This window comes from Penicillium malachiteum (assembly GCF_028827825.1).
Source record: "Penicillium malachiteum strain IBT 17515 chromosome Unknown utg000003l:1.0-4950554.0:1.0-4952489.0, whole genome shotgun sequence".
NCBI lineage: Eukaryota > Fungi > Ascomycota > Eurotiomycetes > Eurotiales > Aspergillaceae > Penicillium > Penicillium malachiteum.
The window spans coordinates 198,510-213,813 of record NW_026643096.1 but is presented as its reverse complement, the minus strand read 5'-3'; the positions used below and the strand labels follow the sequence as shown (position 1 = coordinate 213,813).

At 44.6% G+C, this 15,304-nt stretch overlaps 4 protein-coding genes across 4 annotated transcripts; 3 read left to right on the top strand and 1 right to left on the bottom strand.

Annotated features, from left to right (window-relative positions):
- Positions 1-4,742: 4,742 nt before the first annotated feature.
- N7483_006403 (uncharacterized protein) lies at positions 4,743-6,155 on the top strand (the record flags this gene model as incomplete). Its single annotated transcript, XM_057089840.1, has 3 exons — positions 4,743-5,262; positions 5,522-5,829; positions 5,892-6,155. The coding sequence occupies 3 exons, from the start codon at positions 4,743-4,745 to the stop codon at positions 6,153-6,155; spliced, it is 1,092 nt and encodes a 363-aa protein (XP_056944581.1).
- Positions 6,156-7,258: 1,103 nt separating this feature from the next.
- On the top strand, positions 7,259-8,061 carry N7483_006402 (translationally-controlled tumor protein; the record flags this gene model as incomplete). The annotated part of the gene is made up of 4 exons (XM_057089839.1): positions 7,259-7,273; positions 7,371-7,656; positions 7,732-7,915; positions 7,977-8,061. 4 exons carry the CDS (start codon positions 7,259-7,261, stop codon positions 8,059-8,061), a joined length of 570 nt encoding a protein of 189 aa, XP_056944580.1.
- A 485-nt stretch (positions 8,062-8,546) lies between these two features.
- N7483_006401 (putative C6 transcription factor) lies at positions 8,547-12,287 on the bottom strand (the record flags this gene model as incomplete). The annotated part of the gene is made up of 9 exons (XM_057089838.1): positions 8,547-9,561; positions 9,614-9,640; positions 9,697-9,786; positions 9,836-9,906; positions 9,961-10,283; positions 10,343-11,366; positions 11,425-11,464; positions 11,521-12,065; positions 12,132-12,287. 9 exons carry the CDS (start codon positions 12,285-12,287, stop codon positions 8,547-8,549), a joined length of 3,291 nt encoding a protein of 1,096 aa, XP_056944579.1.
- A 1,110-nt stretch (positions 12,288-13,397) lies between these two features.
- Positions 13,398-15,219, top strand: N7483_006400 (glycoside hydrolase family 76 protein; the record flags this gene model as incomplete). The annotated part of the gene is made up of 3 exons (XM_057089837.1): positions 13,398-13,434; positions 13,858-14,561; positions 14,620-15,219. 3 exons carry the CDS (start codon positions 13,398-13,400, stop codon positions 15,217-15,219), a joined length of 1,341 nt encoding a protein of 446 aa, XP_056944578.1.
- Between the last annotated feature and the right edge of the window lie 85 nt (positions 15,220-15,304).

Genomic DNA, 15,304 nt, shown 5'->3' with positions numbered 1-15,304 from the left:
AAAGAACTTTTGACAGTAGCGACCCTGGTAAGATTTCAAAGGAGGAGCAATCTGTGTTCGAGTTGAAGCACAAATCACAACCTTACGCCATGCGGATAAGAATAAAAGAAAGATGATCAGAGAAGATAAAGGATTAAAGGTGATCAGGAGGCGACAAGGCAAAGAAAGTGGCGCCAGTCGGATGCGGCGAGAACGGGTTACAATAGACTAACCAGAAAGAGTCTTCCTATTGGTGGATAGGGCAACGGGGCTGTATTAAACTGTATTGTATTGTAATAAATTTCAATATTTTCGATTTCTACAATAAACAGTCTCCATAATACGGAGTAGATTCACAATTATTTAGTAGATTGTTACATTATATATGAAAGAGTACAAAATTCAGAATATTTGAACATATTTAACGTATGTCAGCCCCAATCATGTTATGTATTGCCAGGTGAGTGGCCTGACTTCAAGTTGTATCTGCTCAGCCCTGTAACTGTTCAAATGTACTCCGTTCCCATCCCGCATTCGGAGACTCGGAGTACATACTACCTATGATACTACTGCCACCGGCTACGACTCGGACCTTATGACTTTCAACCTTAGTTTGATGTATAAATGATATTATTGATTTATTAGACACACTCATTTATTAGTATTACATGCATCATGGTCTTGCATAGCAACGTTTTTCTCGTGAAGGGACCTTCAAATTACCTAGGTAATGGTAAACAGCAGCCCTGGAGGGCTGACATGGATTACTAACTATATTCGCATATGTACATCGAGTATTTATTAGCGCATGTGCCTCTTGAATGCCAGTGGGCTCAGGATCTTCTTTAGTCGATCGGTTCAGAGAATTGCATGAGGTTATGACTGTGGCTTGATTTAAATGTGCCTTTTACTACCCACGTATTTGATTGAGCACTTGAAGGAAGTAGATCTGACCACCGCAAATATTACGAGGGAATGGTACTATTGATGTTGATTAGCCGTCTGCACCAGATTCCCTCGGGAAAGGGTTATGGATCTTACAGAAAACTGGAGGAGACATGATGAGATAACCTGAAACGATGATCACCTGGGCACCTGGGCAGTCAAAGTCAGACGAAAACGGTAGCTGACATTCCAAGGGTTGAAGTTATGGATGCCCAGGTGTATTATCATGATGTGAGTCAACTACACTGGCATTCACTAGTACTTACTCGCAGTAACTTGAACACGCCACATACCATTGGTTCTTTCAAATGAATGTTGCCTAATGCCAGTGACACCGCTTGATTCTTGTCCAATACACATTATTTGCATTCATTGAGATCACATATAGTCATTACCAGCCCTGAATAATATCACTCCAGATCATTTCTTTTCTATAGCTCAGCTGCTTGTAGCCAATTCTCAGTGCTCGTATTTCTCATTGGTGCCGGTGGCCATGAATATGGATCAGACCAACTTGAATTTAAACGAAGCTGTGGCTAAAGAGTCCACGATTGCTGGTTACACAGGGGACTACGCACAAACCATCCTCGACCGACAAGATTGGCTAAATCAAGCTTCTACTGAAAACTCGGACTTCAAATTCAAGTCGAATGATATTCCAACATGGACAAGATTCATCGCACGCATATTTTACCGGACACCTTGTCAGCATATAAACTTCCTTGGGATTGGGACGAGGTAAGTAATTCAAGTTGTATGATGATCTTCATCCGAGTCATGTTTTGTTCCAATCAATACTAGGTGGTAACACAACACCAAAAATTCTATCTAGACGGATCCCAACTACATTGTCATTAAAAATGGGTTTCTGAGGAAGTACAAGAATAGTTGTTTGCGCACACCAGAAAATTGATGGATAAGGTGCCAGTGGTGATTGAGTATGACAAGGATTCGGCATAGCCCTGTGAAAATTGGAATAGGACCTTCAAATGTTATTATCTATCCAAGCTCCACTTTCACACTTTCAACCTTGTGCTTATACTTACGCTGCATCTATCCCTGTTTCGCCGCGCCAGGTTAGCCCTAGTAGGCTAGTATTTACTCCGTAACCGCCATCCCCTTTCTATTGAATATTTTGTAGTATAAATCTGTGATACCTGGGGCTTGGGCTATATCTTCCAAGGTTGTCCAGGCGCCCAGGTGAGCATTGAGATCCGACGTGTAGCTTCAAAGTGGCACCCTTGCCCCCATGATTTTATACTCTCCTATCTTCCAAGTTTGAACTTCATTTGATCAAACTCGCAGACAACGATCCAAACTGTTCATATAGATATCCTCTGATGGCTTCAACCGATTTGGTATCTTCAGACAGATTCATATTTCAATTATTGAAAAAGATATCTAATGTGGATAAAGGCAGAGTTGGGAGCTGACATTATGCTTCCTCAAGATAATTCGCAGAATCATCAGCATATATCAAAAAGGTTTTCAAACTTGAAGATCTTCAAAATCGAGGCAACATCACAGAATGAGGGGATGTTTGATGAAGACGAGCAAGTCCTACTGAGAATCAACAATATTAGCCCAGCGAATGAAATCCAAGGAGATCAGCAACTGCGATGGATGTAAGCACTTCCAAGGTTGAGGTTTTCTCTCCCGAGACTAGAGCTGTACTGGTATACAACACCACTGGCAGTTGGTAGCTAATGCTTACCATCATCCAAGTAATGTGTGCCACGACGGCATTGAATTTAAAACATTTCTCGTACGTATATTATGTGTTCGTCCAGATATAATGCGTGAATAGTATTTACGGACGCCTCGTCTCGACGATTATTAGAAATGGGCACTGGAAGCTTATGGAACGAAAAATCAGACAAATGATGTGACTTTCTCGAAGATCCTACGTATTATCACCACCTCACTGGAGTTGTCTGCGTTTCAGGGAAACGATTCATAGCAGGTCACGCTTCAGGTGACTTCCAACTCTCACCAGGAAATACCACTGTCAGCTCTCTGTCAGTACCATAGTTTCTACTCCAAAAGGCACATTCAAGGAATAGAATGAAACGTTCAAATCACTGGATCCAGCCCTTGGTTCAATCAATCTACCATTTGGATTCGTCTACTTCCAGAGAGAACCTTCAAGCCATTCGACGTTTACACCGACAAAGGACTGAGGTGATTCATAGTCCGGAGCTTTGGATTCTTACTATTGGCAGAAGTATGTCTCTGACTTTTACGTCTCTCTTACATTGACCGTTTTTATAGTTTTGGTCCCGACAACTGGTGGAGAATAGTGTGTTTTTTTATTCATGACTCAGATTAACAATAATTCAGACTTCATGGCAACATGCTCGCCTGGTCCTCTGCATGATACTAGATCATCGGCGATTCGCACTTTTCCAACTTTGACCGGCCTATTTCCCCCGACAATAAGGGTCACTATGAGCTCTCGTTTTGTCTTCTGTATGAAGCGTGACCAGTGCAATGTGTGGTTTGTCAGTTCCTTCGATTACATCCTACTTCAAGAGTTGAAGAGATTTAACATGCCCAGAAATTCCTATACCGGGTCCAATGCCTCGTCAAAGCCGCCTTAAATCTCGATCTTACGCACAAATCGTAGAAATACAGACTTGAGAAAGACACCAGCGTTATTAGCGGGCGTCAATGGCAATCTATATTGAAATCCCAGCCTCCAAGTGAGCCACTATTGATCAAATTCTCTCCCGAGAGAGCTGAATCCCCTCGGAGATCAATCACCGCCCTACTTCTAGAAGGTCGGCGAGATTCCCGGGATTTATCAAACGATGATGCCTCAAACTACCCTCGGGTTAGCACCAAGGTCATAAGCCCGAATACCCTGGATGTTTACAGAATACCCTACTATTGGGACACACCAAAGCCTGGTGTCAGAAAAGAATATCCGTTTTCTTTGTCGTTCTTGGGGAGCTGACTCTTTCACACTCTGCTAGGCACTACCTCATTATTGCTCGAAACTTGACTGAACTCGATCTGAAACTTCTTTCCAATCATACCAGGCGACTTCAAACCACGGAAGACTCATGTCGAGTGCCAGAGCACATCGAAGGTCCTTCAGACTGCCACTATCTCCCGCCATCGAATGTCCTCCGCGCAGCCACATCCAGAGTTCATGATAACAGTTCTCATCCAAATTCAGGGCCCCGCAAACCGATTTCACTAGAAAATGAGATACAACCCATCTTCGGCTGGCCCTTCCAGAAAGACCTACCAGAAGGTCATCCGGCTGTCCACGACTCATTGTATCGTGAGAGATCTGGCGTTGGGACTAAAGCTGTGAGTCCAAGTCGTAATGTTTACCAGCCAGTAGCAGCTACAGCAGGAGATACAGCGGAGATATCGACACCTACCCAGCGGATGCGGGCTATTTTGTTCCACATGCACCACGAGATCCTCTTCCTTCTCGACGTCGACTCCGCGCAAAATTACAATAGGCTGCCACTCAAGACCCAGTCTGACGTTGATATGCAAATGGCGTCCGTACGAGGCACCTGCACTGGAAATAAACACATCATCGTACTTTTTTCCACCTTTGTGCTCCGTACCAGTCAAATCCTCCATTGCTTTATCGACAAAGACTATGATTGCATTGTGAAGCAAAAGTTTTGGGCAGCTTTATATGTTATTATCTCGGTAAGAACTATAGCCTATCTCTTTGAACTCGCAGTGTAGTAGCACAGCTAAACGGACTTTTTATTAAGACATTGAACCACCCTCATACAGACAATCTGTTTTCATTCTACTGTGACATTTTGTCAATCCCGCTTCTGAAATTCATGAAGCAGATTCAGGATCTTCAATATGGAAATGCAGGATCTGCGAGTCCATTTATCACAAAGTCCATGGTCAAAGTATTCATTGAGCTTGCTGTACTTCTTGCAGACTCAGCGTCGATGGCATCCCAGCACATTGACTCTCTTGATGCTGATATCAAAGGAGCCAGCCAGAGCAAAGATAACGCTGAAAATGCACGGAATTCAAGCCCAATAAATTCAGTCAGATCGCCAAACGAATCTTTGAATTTTGGGAAGACACAAATTCGAGATGATGATACGGGGTTGGCAGATACAAGATCCAATGATATGGACATGGAAAGTTTATCTACAGCATCAGACGCCCAACTATTTTCAGAAAATAAGTGCCCTGTACCTCAGGGAAGTGATTTCTTCTGCCGCCGCAATGACCACATTGATCAAATCTATCTATATCTCATTCAAGCACAACAAGAATGTTTAGTTGTATCTTGTTCGGAAGACGACTTTGAGGACTTAGATACCTATAATGGCGTTGACCGGGGTAAGATCATCGCACTTATCCTGCAGTCTATATTGAGGGGTCATTTGACTTGCGAGTCGATGCCTACGTTGGATATTGTGGAAATATATGCTACATATACAGCCTTCCTGGTGAGTATGCCATATTTTCATTTCCCATACCTAGGTATCACCATCAATTCCCTACAAAGTGCGTGGGGCCGTGGACTACATGGCTGACCAGTGAACTGAAAATTAGCAACTTCAAGGCCGAAATAATCCAACAAAAAGTCTTCTCATAGATTTGACCTTGCTCCGGGAGGAACTTGACATTATACAACGCACTGTCAAGAAACAACTCGAATTGGTAAATACTCTACGCAAAGATAAATCATGTCGCAAGAGAGACAATAGGTATAGTATCGACATCAACGACACTTTTAGTCGGACGTTATTCGAAGTATTGTATTCGGCCAGTCCTGATGCATGTGGCGAGGCTGTGATCAACACCTCCACGAGAAAGGTTTTGAAGGCGATAGAAACAGATCTCCAGGAGAGGACAGAGGTATTTTATGAGCTGATCAAGCAAGTCGAGCGTCATGAAACACATGTACGTGTCATATCCTTTTCCCCTTTAACATACAGTTCACTGAAACTAAATTCATGATCCAGATCATCCAACGGGTCGATATCATCCAAGAAGATCATGGAAAAGCTACCTTGATCTTCACGATCGTGGCGACAATATTTCTTCCGCTTTCTTTCGTGAGCAGCTACTTAGGTATGAACACGGCTGATATTCGGAATATGGATGCCAAACAAGTTCTCTTTTGGGAGGTGGCGACACCTTTTACTGTGGTCGTAGTTTCTGTTGTTCTGTTGGTGGCGTATAATGCCAGACGCATTCTGGGATGGTCATCTCAAGAACAGCTCTAACTTCCAAGTGTTCTTTTAGAAGTGCATTTATTTCTTTTCATTTGGAAAATTTGATTGATTTTCATTGCTACATAAGGGCCACTACTACCTACTAGTACATACCTAGCAGTACATATCTAGTACTATAGAACTAGTGCGGGCCGCATGATATACCGCACGGTAAATTCCGACATATTCCCAGCAGGGGAATGGGTTTTCAAACTCCCGCATGATCACTATAATGAAATTCACTGCGGTGATATAACAGATATTTATAGTAATATTACTATATTTAATATATAATAGTTACTTGACTAGAAGCTTGATAAACCTGTATAAAAAAATTACAAGACCAAGGTAGAAATAGTTGTAAAATGGTTGTAGCGCGGCTATGAGAATTTAATTACTAAGCAGGTTTTCTGCCTAACTAACTTAGTTATTTAGTCTAACAGATTAAAATTAATGCCTAGGGAATAATAATTTTTGCCTGATTCTGTGTGATTCTGCCTGATAATTAGTTCTAAGTAAAATTCTTGTAAATGTTATGTTTTTAATGGTCTCCCCCTGAAATGTATATATCTGTCTCTGTGTTGGATTCTTTACTTCTCCAACTCCCTTTGAAAGTTGGACTAGGAAATTTTTAAAAATTTCTAAAAATTTCTAACTTGAACCTTCTGAATACTACTAATCTTCTGAATTTTACTAACCTTCTGAATCTTGCTAATCTCCTGAATGCTAATCTTCTGAATTAATCTTGGAATCTTGGAAGTGTGTGTAGATCTTAAAAACCCAAACCCCAGCTAGGTTATGTCAGTACTTCCAATTTGAACATTGATAACCTTAACAAGCTCCTTCTCTACAAGTATAGGCTCTGATAATATGTCAGTCTAATTCAATAACGAACTATAGGTACTACTAGTTGTATTAAAATATCACTGACATTTATAGTAGGTTAATCCGAAGTATATCCAAATCCCGTGATTCTGAAACAAACAAGACAAACTCCCCCACCAATAGCGCCTGGGAAAAAAAAACTTCTTTTTCCCCTCCTTTTTCTGTTTTCCCTTTCCACCCCTCCATCAATTCTCTTTTGTGTCAATTTCACTCCCCTTTAAACCGCCACTATGATTATCTACGAGGTATGTATCCTTATTTCAGCCTCATCTGAATGCGCCTTCAAGATCCCTGCGCTCTCTCTCAAGCTCGCCATCCGCAATACTGACGATCTCTTACTAGGACCTGATCTCCGGTGATGAGATTCTCTCTGACACCTTCGACATTAAGCCCTCTGCCGACTGCCCCATCCTTTGGGAGACCGACTGCCGCAAGTACATGAAGAAGGTCGGCGAGGACTTCGAGCTCGCTGGTGCCAACCCCTCCGCCGAAGATGCCGCTGAGGATGATGGTGGCGAGGGTGAGACTGTCATGGTCCACGACATTGAGGACCAGTTCCGTCTCGTCTGGCTCAAGGTTGAGGAGGGTCTCAAGCCTTCCAAGGAGGCTTTCAAGAGCCACCTTAAGGGTGTGTATCTCACCCAATGTGGAGGTGGCAAACGTGTGTGACATGAATTAAGCTAATTGGAGTTCTGATTAATAGGTTACGTCAAGAAGGTCATGAAGAAGCTCGAGGAGTCCAAGTCCGATGCCCGAGTTGACCCCAAGGTCGTCGACGAGAAGATTGCTGAGTTCAAGGCTGGTGCCCTGGGTGCCATCAAGAAGATCACCGCCAACTACGACAACTACGATGTCCTGATGGGCCAGAGCATGGATGGTGATGCTATGTATGCTTGAAACCACCCCTTTACAAGTGTTGAATCTATGAAACTAACTTTGCTCTTCCAGGCACGTCCTGATTGACTTCCGTGAGGATGGTGTCACCCCCTTCGCCACCGTCTGGAAGCACGGTCTCAAGGAGGTTAAGGTTTAAATGCCTTAATCTTCTGGGCGATAATACAACCACACTTGACCTGAAGAAAAACAAAAGTTACGAAAGCGAGCCCTTCGCATCCATGCCTAGATCGGACGTGGAGATTGGCTCTTATCTTCTCCCGCCGGACATTTTGTCTGTTCTGGCTTTGACACGTCGCATCTTCGTATCATAATTGACCGATCCGTCTGATCGTCAAGAGTTACGCCTCACGAACCAATAAACTATTTACGTCTACTTATTTAAAATATTTTCTTGATTATTTATCTCCCTCTGTAGCACCCGGTGGTCCTGTCTAAACCCTGGACCATCATAAGCAGTTGACCATTCGAATCGGGACTGTGTACTAGTACTAAAAGGAATCTCGAATTGTTCATTGGTACCAGTTGAACACCGGACTTACTATTCACAAAACCTGCCTGAAATGCTATTCATCAATTAAATACCAGATCTATATAGGGTATCGGTATTCATGTCCATCATTATTAACAATAACCAGTCCAACTTGAATCACTGGGCGATACCCTGTTCATCCAGGGTGATGGCAAATTCCCAGAGGCCATATCAGTGGTATTCCTACTATTCCCAATATGCAGAGTAGGAATTCCAAGATTCGTAAATTCCAGGCCGGAGACAGGGTCCAATTCCATTAATTCATCGGAAACGGGAAGATGTTGCCCAAAGACAGCATCCCATTGATCCCAGTCGAAATTGAGATTTGGATCAACCATCGACGGAGGCGTGGGAACACCCATTGAAGGTTGATTTGGAGACATAGGATCCATGAAGGATACATGTGGGGAAGAATGATTTGTAGTGGAGAGTGGTTGTGGAGGATGGGCTAGTTGAGTTTGAGTACGAGAGGCTGCGGCGGAGGAACTGACGGATGGGGAAGGTATACTCAGAGACGGGGAGACGACAGGGGATGATGATATGACAGATGGTGATGCCAAATTAGATTGCGTTGTCACAGCGGCTGGATTAGAGCTATACTGTGCAGTTGGTAGAGAGAGAGATGTTCGTGCTGGAGGTTGATAAGAGTATCGTAAGGGACTAGGCTTGAGAGTCGCAAGTTGGGAGCGCGTCATATTATAGAACATTCGATTAAAATCGTTCAACTGACGGTCAGACCCGGCAGTACCTTGACGCGCTGATGAAGCTGCTGGAGATCCAGGTGCAGGCGACCCCGAAGGAAAAGACCCACGTAAGCTAGGTGGCTCTCCTGCTGGTGAGGCGATACCTGCTTGGATCTGATCTTGCTCGGTCCAGAGCATTTGCGGGTTTAGACCAGCCTTTTGCCAGGCCTTCTGGCGAAGACGGCGGATCATATCCCAGGCCTCGCGGCCGCCGTCTTTAAGTGGCCGCTGGGTTGAGATACCATCTTCTCCGCCTACCACGCCGCCATCTGGACCGGATAAGGCAAGAATTCGATCAATGAAGGCGCGGGATTTAGAAGCCTCCGGGCTATAGGGTCGCTCGTATAAATCAATGAGCATGATCCTATATGGTCAGTACGACTGGTTATCATATCAGTGAACATCATTATACGTACATTGTGGCATGCATAGGTTGATGATTTCTGGAAAAGTGGTGGTAAGTAAAGGAATAAAGAATGATGTGGAGTGGATAACTCACCCTGGCCAGCTCCAGTGAAATGGTTGGAAATCTGGATCCGTGGCTAGCTGGATGAACTTCTCCATAAACCCATGGCAGTGACGAAGAGCGCTATACAAATGTCAGATCAGCGTAAATGAATTCAAATGAGGATACTCACCTCTGTCTGGCATTAGGCCAGATTCGACTTCGAGCATTCTTTAAGAATGGCTGATATGCGACACAGAAAGCCTAGGACCTGTTAAACATTGATACAAGCATTGGTAACGCAAGGGGTTTAATTACCTTGTCGATGTACAACGATAGGATAATTCTAGCCCATTTATGGAACGAAACCAGAACTAGAGAATGGTATTGTTCTGTGCAACCACCAGTGCCTTCACCTGGAAGCTCTGTTTCGGTGGACTGTACCTCTACAGGTGACTTGGACATCGACATGGCCCGGCCCGTTGACCCTGGTGTCTGGTTCGGCATTCCCTCGGGAATTCTGTTGACAATGGAGTTAAGTTTGAGCTGAAGATCAAGAAGAATTGCACGCAACTCTTCCATATCTCTTCGAGTTACGGGTTTCGTGCCCAATTGGATACGCAAAATGCGACGGACCGCACCTATTGATCATAATTAGCTTCTGCTGTCTTCTGTTTCCGAGCAGGCCGGGTATACTTACGCGCCATGATGTACTTTCCTCTAGCAGTCAGATAGAACACGTTAACCATCGAAGATCCACCGCATACAGACGGGTCATCGGGGTCATCTGGAAGTCGCTGGTTCGTTGCAATGAGCTGTTCATAACACTCGGCGGCTGGAGAGCCAAGCATGTTATCCTTGATTTCGCTCGTTTCACGCACATCCCAATAATTCTCATCGCTCACCAGTGGAGGAAGACCACTTGACATGGCGACGACACCGTCCATGTGCATGATATGCCACCAAAGCCTTCGCCGGTACTCCGCTTCACATGACTCAATCCCGAATTTAGCAGGGTCTCGGTGCAGGCCCATGGTTTGTGCTACTCGCATCGCGAGACTGACAAAGAGACTACTTGTCAGAGGTTCTTCTTCTTTGGACAAAATCGTCTGGACGATCAGATAGGCTGACAACCCTTGAAGAGATGGGCTTCGAGGGAATGATATCCTTGCTAACCACCGAGTAACCTCTTCATTATACAACGAAGACAGGGCAAATCGAGAGACTGAATTGAACTCAGCCTTGATTGTGCGAAGGGAAATGGTAACAGAGCCACCGTACCATATTGCGTAGAGTAGTGGTATGAATGTGGGACTTGGACATGGCTCTCCAGAGTAGCTACTGTAGTCATACCAGTCCCAAAAGGCATTGTAAAGTTTTAATACAGATGGAGGATGAACGACTGGACTGATCGCATGGACCCCAGACATGAATCCTTTGTAAAGGATGTGGCTTTGACGTCGACTGGGTACATGTTCAAGCATCTCTGGTTCCACCACTCTCTCAACCCCGGATGGTGAATCGCCGGATTGGAAGATTCCGGTTTGTGGCAATGATCCTCCTCGAGATCGTGATGAAGTAGAGTAATTGGGACTGCTGACGGATTCTCTCCAAGCTCTGCGACCGCTGGAGGCGGGGTCATTTGGGTCGTCGTTGGCGGTCTCAGATGACGCTAGATCGTGCGATCTATTCTGGTCTCGAAGTAATTGATTGAGATCATTGATCTGCATAATTATAGTTAGTTTAAATGAGACATACAAATGGAATTAGGAATTGAAATACCTCATGGGAGATATAAGCCCAGTATGTCGTTCCAACATATCTAATTATTCACATTGTTAGTGTCTCTTCCTATCACCACCCCTATCGTTCACATACCTCGACCTTCCACCATCCTCCAAACTCAAGTGACCCAGATTAAGACTTCCAATAGGGTCCACCAAATCAGTCGCTTGACCTGAAGGAATGGGAAATTCATCACCACTTGATTCTGCAGCAGCGCGACGTGGACTTGAGGGTCTTGGGGATGCGGTTCTCCCATTCCGAGCATGCGCCCGGCGCAATTCCTCCAATAGGGCGGATTCAACTGCAGCACTCGGAGCTGCAGCATGCTTGTCTGCTGCCTCGAGAGCATTGCTCGAGCCATTTATTCGTTCAATCATTGACATCAACTTGTCTAGGCGATGTTCGATGGCTCGCGAATCGGGCTTTTGACCCGTTGGCGATTCCGTCTGTCTTAAATGACCGTATATCGATTGCAGCTCATCCACATCATCTTCCCACGTTCGCGGTGTTCCCCTCCGTCGCTTGACTCCTTGATTACTGCGTTCGGCTTCATCTCGCTCATCGTCCCGTTTCTGCGACGCCGTATCGTAAACGCACTCAGCACCGGTCTTCACGCAATTGCTACATATGGGATGGACCTAGGACACGCTGGAATTAGTCCCATTTGTGGGAATGTGGCTATACAACATGCGCCATAATCTTACCTTGTCGCATTTCACCTTCCGCCGGCGACAGGTGTGGCAGCTGTAGCTCACCCGATTTCGGGTGATCTGCTTACCCCCCGGACCCCGCGCGGATGATGAGCGCTCGGAGGTAGACAAGCCCGACAGCGCCCCGATGTTAGGTGGACTTGGGTCCATTATCCTAGCAGGTTGCCGTGGGATGGTGAAGATTAAGGGACTGATGGAGAATTGCGGGGAACGATGGGAACTCCTGGTCCATTCGACCCATTTCCCCCGTTTTGACCAATGACGGAACTGATGATACGATTCATGCCTGGATCATCAGGCACTCTATATCGGCATCTGACTATTAGTTATACGGATGCGACTCGGCACCGATTCAAGTTGATGGGACTCGAGACTCGAATAGATATTTTAATCAAGGATGGATAGTTGATGCGATACTCAAGCTTCATCATTCTCCTAATATTTGAACTAATGTACCTGAATCGTCATCTTGCATACACTGGAATGCGATATAACAGGATACCAGCAGTTTGCATTGTTTGCATCCGAGTCATCGTCTCTCGTATCCTCACGAGTCACTACTACTCACACAAACATTTTACGACAAACATCATATTTTGAATAAGACTTCAAAAGGCAACTCCTCTATGTTTCCAGTAGATTGAAATATTTTTTCCCTCAGACCTTTCTCTTCAAATTTTTATTAGGCGCCCCGATCGTTGCAATGGCATAGTTGGGAGCAGCTCTATCTGATAGTTTTTGTTTCATGCATATAACACACCTATGCAAAAATCAAACTCTATGTGTACGTCTTATGACTGATATACAGTATATGTATTCAAGCACTCACGGCCACGCAAGAGCAACATTAAAGATCTACGCGAGTCGCCGCACAGTATCAACAGCGCCCAAGAACATTCAGTGGACAGTGACCTGTTTCCCCCTTTCTTTCACATTGCAATCATTCGATTTGGTATTCTTTACCATTGATTCTTGGCAATACGCGTCCAAGGGGCTGATTCTTCTTCCTCTTCCTTCCATCACATCCGGCTCGTCCGCCAAGCTGAGCCAAGACGAGACTATGCGCTTCCAATCTCCCATAGCCGCTGTCCAGATCAACTTGGCGCTTGGGATTCTTCTTAACAGCCCTCTTACCACATACTGACCTAGGCAGAACTTTTCCAAGATCTTAGTTCTCCAGAGAGCCTTAACTCATTTGACCTGTATTGGACAGGGACCTCTGATTTTGAAACTGACAATCACGACTTGCTCGGCGCCAAGATGGATGATGAATCTCTCTCTCGACATCCCATGGATGGTATCCAGTCCGTTCAATAATAGATCAGAAGTCTCTCGAATATCTTATTAAAGGGATTATAGATCTACCCAGGTTCTAGTCAACCTTGAAATCTCATCCAAAATACCAGTATATCATTATCATTCTGGGCGAATCCAAATTTCACGGTCAACTGGTTTCTCGTTGAGAATTCGAAATTGAAAGTCAAATTTTTAAACATTGACATTCCTGTCGATATCATAGGATTGAAAAGGTTCATATGGGGGTTCAAGCGGCTTCTCGACGGCGATGGCTACTTTTCACGCTACAATTGTCATATTTGAACCCTTTGGTTGAAGGAACGGGGATAACATTAGATATAGACAGCTCAGGTAGGTACAAGTATAATTAACATTTAAAATGGTTATAAAGACTTGGAATCACAGTTACTGACTTTGTGACAAGACTCAATAAAATCAGCAGCAAGCACTGTGGCCTATGATCTCGTCACTTTTTACACCGGCAACAATACAGGCGAGGTCCCTGGAAATCTTCCAGATCCCTACTATTGGTGGGAGGTGGGTGCATTCTTTGGAAGTCTCATCAGCTATTGGGCCTACACGGGGGACACGACATACAACTCGATTACCGTTCAAGCGATGGAGCATCAAGCCGGTGATAAAGGAGATTTCATGCCATCTAATCAAACATACACTGAAGGAAACGATGACCAATGCTTCTGGGCACTCAGTGCTATGATGGCTGCAGAACGAAATTTCACAAATCCCTCTTCATCATCGCCAGGATGGCTTGCCATGGTACAGGCCGTCTTCAACGAGCAGGCAAATCGTTGGGATACATCTAGTTGTGCCGGAGGTTTGCGTTGGCAGATCTATACGTGGAATGCTGGATACGATTACAAGAATACCATCGCAAATGGTTGTTTCTTTGACATTGCGGCACGTCTTGCGCGATATACTGGCAATGAAACATATGCGGAATGGGCCAATAAGGCATGGAACTGGTCAAAGAGTGTTGGACTTATTACATCCGACTACCAAGTCTATGATGGAACAACTGATGCTAGCAATTGTACCTCCTACGACAGAACGCGTTGGTCATATACTGCTGGAATCTATCTTCATGGTGCATCCGTTATGTACAACTATGTGAGAAGTTACATTCACCAACTAACACTTTTCAAAGTGCTGATATCTCCATGATTAGACATACTCGTTATCCGCAAACTCATCTTCTACCTCAGCATGGAAGACAAGATTAAATGCGCTACTGTCCAAAACAGACCATTTCTTCTCAACGAACGTCTCAAGTACTGATGTGATGTATGAAGTGCCCTGTGAACTAAGAGGAAGCTGTGATACAGATCAACTGTCATTCAAGGCGTACCTTTCTCGATGGATGGCCGATGTAACGCAGTACGCACCGTACACATATGATACAATAATGACAAAACTACGCGCGACTGCTCAGGCTGCAGTTAGTCAATGTCAGGATGGGACGACAGGCACATATTGTGGGTTTCGCTGGTCGAGTGGCAGTTATGATGGAACAACTGGTGTTGGTCAACAGATGAGCGTTCTTGAAGTTGTCCAGGGACTTCTTGCTGCTGATATTGGTGGACCTGTTACTTCAACCACCGGAGGCAGTAGTGAAGGTAATAGTGCAGCTGGAACCGAATCTGATGAGGATGATGAGTCGCCTATTCACTACTCCGACATTACAACGGCGGATACAGTTGGTGCATCAATATTGACTGCCTGGGTTGTTACTTTGGCCATTTCTGCTGTGTATATGATGGTTTCATAGAAATTGTAGGGATTAAATTCATTTTGTTTATCTAATTGTTCAACTTCTTCCTAGGGTCTAAATGAGAAGACTAAATGGTCATTTC